Genomic DNA, 4,823 nt, shown 5'->3' on the forward strand with positions numbered 1-4,823 from the left:
CATATTTCTTGTATTAGTATAGCAGTATTCTAGTATATAATATGCATGTGTGAAGAATACATGAGCACATGCTTGAAATAAAAGCGCACTGCGACTGTATTTGAGATGATAACTGAACTGTACTTGAAGTAAACATACAATGTGTCAAGTTCTGCAACTGTTTAAATATGTTTAGCATTCCATATCGCATACAATTTTTTAAAACATTAAGCATCATACTGACAATATACTGCTTACTGCTTAGTATGCAGTATGCTGGTATGCCATTCCAAAGAAATAAGAAAATTCAAAAAAAGAAAAAGAAAAAGAATAAGAAAATTCATTTAGAAATAATTAAATCAACACTGATACCAATCACATATCAAACACAGACAACTGTTATCTTCAATGTGGACGTTTTCACATATTTTATGCCTCTGGGCTATGAAATCAACAGTATTCTGTTATCTACTGTAGTGTTCAAGCAATAATTTTACAAGAAAATGTTCGGTTAACTAAGGCATCAGAAGTTTTCCTCAATGGTACATTCCACTGCGCATTCAGTCTTTTCGGTAATTCATTGTTTTGTAATGTTCAGTTTTCTTAAAGCATTCCTTTGCTTGGAGACCACTGTGTACTCGGATCATTTAGGTGTTTTTTTTTTTTAAATCATTGTTGTTTGAATTATTTAATGATTCATCTTGAATTTAGGCTTGTGCTAAAGAGCGTTTGGCCTCAGGAGCGACAGCAGAGCAGTTTGTGAAAGACGTTCCTGAACTCCACATTGAAGGCAGTGTAGATGATGGGGTTGACGGCGCTGTTCACGTAACCAAGCCATGTGACCACACTGATCAGCGTCGGCCCGATGTCACATGACTCACACAGCGCCTTAGTCACATGGACCACGAAGAAAGGAGTCCAGCAGGCCAGAAACACACCTGGAGAGGAGAAGATCATGTTAGGAGTTTATGTATATCCTTACATTGGTAATTCATCCAACTCTTTCATGTGCATGACTGAACTGACTACAGGCAGCAAAAAGAGCTAACCATTTCTGGCTCGATGTGCCTGTTTTTTTTTTCACCACTATAAGAGTGTCAGTTACCTTTTTATTCAGCTTTTGTATTTTTTTTATTTTTTTTATTTTTACTGTTATGTTGCAGAATGCTGATTTCACACCAAGATTTCAGTCTTTGTAAGTTGTGCGGGAAACAATGGTGACAATAGTGGTCAGTGCTTTCATTGCCCTGGAAACAGCTTTATACTTGACCACCTGACGGCTGTCATTTAGTTCTAATTTCTGCTTACGCATTTATTCATGACTTGATTCATTATTTTCACGTAAATGAACATTCAAATACACTGATGGATGCCCGCACAGTCTTGATTTTAAAAACCTCAGATCACGGCAAGGAACTTTGAGTGTTTGAAAAAACCAGCATGGCTGCTCACCAGAATTTGTTTTGGATGCTGAAGTCCCTTAAAATCATCTTAAAGGGACAGTTCACCAAAAAAGAAAAATAAATAAAATGTTTGTCATAATTTACTCAAACACTGTCTCATTTCATATCAGACGTTTAGGAGAATGTTCATGATGCCCCCAAGATGTTTTCAAGCATCTATGCTCAATCCAAATATGCTGATTGTCTCTTTTTGCATGCAGAGTGCTGTCAAACGATTAATCGCAATTAATTGCATCCAAAATGAAGGATTTTGTTTACATAATACATGTGTGCGTACTGTCTATATTTATTATGTATATATGTATTCACACACATACGTACAGTATATATTTTGAAAATATTTACATGTCTATATTTATATTCATATAATTTATATTATATATAAATATATTTAATATATAAACATAACATTTTTCTGAAATATACTGTATACATGCATGTGTGTGTATTTATGTATACATAATAAATATACATAGTACACACATATACATTATGTAAACAAAAACTTTTATTCTGGATGCAATTAATCGCGATTAATCGCATGACAGCACTAAATTTACATTAATCCCTTAAGCAAAAATTCCTTATTCAACCTAAAGGAAATTAAACCAGATTAAATTAAACACAAAAAACGAATTCAATTTTAATATGCAGCTTAAAATGCACATAAAGCTGCTTTTATGGAAGCACGTTTCTGCCACTGAATAAAAAATAAAAAGGTAATTGCGACTTTTTCTAACAATTCTGACATTTTTTCTCACAATTGGGAGTTTACATCTCGCAATTTTGACCTTTTTTCTCAGAATTGTATGATATAAACTCATAATCGCAAGTTATAAAGCCTGAATAGCTGGATATAAACTGGCAATTGCAAGAAAAAAATAGCAATTCTGACTTTTTTTATACATTTATATCTCACAATTCTGACTATATTTCTCAGAATTGCGAGTTTATATCTCACAGTTCTGAGAGAAAGTGTCAGAATTGTGAGTTTGTATCATGCAATTCTGAGAAAAAAAGTCAGAATTGTGAGATATAAACTATATAAAAAAAGTCAGAATTGCAAGGTAAATTCGCAATTCTGACTTTTTTATATAGTTTATATCTCACAATTCTGACTTTTCTCGCAATTGCGAGTTTGTATCCCGCTATTCTGGATTTATAACTCGCAATTATGAGTTTATATCATGCAATTCTGAGAAAAAGGTCAGAATTACGAGGTGTAAACTCGCAATTGCGAGAAAAAAAAGCCAGAATTGTGAGATAAAAAGTCGCAATCACCTATTTTTATGTTTTATTCAGTGGCAGAAACGGGCTTCCATATGCTTTAGAAATTTATGTTGTGAAAAGCACAATAACAAACATTTGAATTGAATTGATACATACCCACAACCACGGGCAGCACCTTCATTGCCTTCCGCTCTCGTCCGCTCACCCTGTTGCTCTTGCTGTGGCGGCGTCCCGTATGAGGGCGATGGTTCTTCCCTACACCATTCTCCCGTCCACTCTCATCCTCGGTGGCACGCTCAGGGTTCTCTGCGTCCGAAACACTGTCCATCTGGGTGGTAATGGGGTCACTCTCTGCTGCCGGCGTCTGACCTTCTGCCTGCTCATCTGTGGTAAGAGTAACCGGGCTGGCTGGAGAGATTGGTGTAGTCGAGGTAGCGGTGAGAGATGTCGGACTGAGACCTGCAGGCATGAGGTACACCACCTTCTCCCTCGCCCGTCCCTTCTCCTTCTGTAGAGCTGCTCCTAGGCGCAAAGACAGGCTTCTACGGCCTCTGGATGGGTGGTGGAGGTGCGACCTTCTACGGCCAGAGCTCCATCGCTTTAGTCCCCTGAACATCCAGTAGTACAGGAGGAGCATGACAGGGCAGGGGACAAAGAAAGAGCAGATGGAGGAATAGACCACAAACTGGTTGTCCTCCAGCTTACACACATGAGGGTCCCTGTTGGGCACCTGGTTTAAGCCGAATATGACAGGACTGGCTACGCCTAGGGAAAGCACCCAGGTGGCTGTGATCAAGACTAGCTGACGAACACTAAACTGGTTCCTGTTGTATTTCAGAGGGACCACTACTGCAATGTACCTGTAACAGAGAGGAAGAGAAAGTAATAAGATCCACTGACACCTATTAGGATAAATATAATGATAACTATATTACTCCAGTGAACAATAACATTCTGTTTATTAAAAGCATGCACTGTAGTTTTGTTCTCTGCCACTTTAAATGCTCCAGCTCTTTAAAGCTGGATGGATTCTGATTGGCTGCCTGCGTTTTTATTGTCCTTCCACTAAAAAAAAAAGAAAAATTTCTGAAAGTGATTCCAATTATATTGTTCCCCTCATATTGTTCCCCCTCGGACTTGGACATTTTTGACATACAGATGAATCCATGTCATGTGTAAGATAAAAGATTTTAAAAAAAATGAGTAACAACATAAAATCAAGATTAATAAAAAAAAAAGACATTAATAACTCCAACTCAATTGGTTAAAAACTTGACTTTGACTCAGCAAAGTGGACTCGGACCAAATATCTTCTTTTGTGTTCCAGAGAAGAAAGAAAGTCATACGGGTTTGGAGCAACATGAGCGCAGATCTGTCCTTCAGGCGGTGCAATGTTGGTTTGCTTGTAAAAGCTTATGTTTATGCGTAAAATCATGATTGACAACTCCTTAAAGCATGTTTTGTGTTTGTTAATCTCTGTGACCCGCGAGACAGTGGAAGATTCTAGCACAATCATTTTAAATTGCATGAGACCTCATAAGTCTGATTAATCTTTTCAATCATCTACACCCTTTCGACCCCAAACCTTTGTTTTCATCTTCAGAGACAAGCTCGCGTTTGTTTTAGTATGCGTCAAAGACGGACTGACCCTGCTTTGCTTTGGTCTGGGACCTCTTGAAGTTGTTTTATATTGTTTATGTGAATCGGTAATGATTGATGCACTGTGTAAGTAATGAAATTCAGCACCACGTTGTGGTTTCATTAGCATCCCGTTGGATGCCAATCACACATAACCACCAATTTAAGATTCACTGTGTGAACGCTCAGAGAGGCACAAAACAGACCTGCTGAATGTTAAAAAATCATTAAAAATCGTATGAAAGTTTAGGGACCAACACAAGAAACGTGTACTGTAGATAATCTGGATGGACAAACTATTCGTTTTCTATCTTTTTGCAGTGTTGGGGGTATATAGAAGGCCATTTCTGATAGACAGATAGATAGATAGATAGATAGATAGATAGATAGATAGATAGAACGACAGATAAAACAATACACAGATAGAATGACAGATAAAACAATAGACAGATAGATAGATAGACAGATAGACAGATAGATAGATAGATAGATAGATAGATAGATAGATAGATA

General features: G+C 37.3%; 1 protein-coding gene across 1 annotated transcript in view; it reads right to left on the reverse strand.

The window, feature by feature from the left end:
- Positions 1–420: 420 nt before the first annotated feature.
- Positions 421–4,823, reverse strand: part of LOC107694151 (D(4) dopamine receptor-like) — a 7,339-nt gene continuing 2,936 nt past the window's right edge. Inside the window, exons 2-3 of the mRNA XM_016493756.1 lie at positions 2,829–3,532; positions 421–917 (exon numbers count right to left, since the gene is read on the reverse strand). Coding sequence (XP_016349242.1) covers positions 715–917; positions 2,829–3,532 — 907 coding nt within the window. The 3' untranslated portion in view covers positions 421–714. The remainder of the gene's footprint in view (positions 918–2,828; positions 3,533–4,823) is intronic.

Source organism: Sinocyclocheilus anshuiensis, unplaced genomic scaffold (assembly GCF_001515605.1).
Source record: "Sinocyclocheilus anshuiensis isolate Anshui unplaced genomic scaffold, SAMN03320099.WGS_v1.1 scaffold1003, whole genome shotgun sequence".
Lineage (NCBI taxonomy): Eukaryota > Metazoa > Chordata > Actinopteri > Cypriniformes > Cyprinidae > Sinocyclocheilus > Sinocyclocheilus anshuiensis.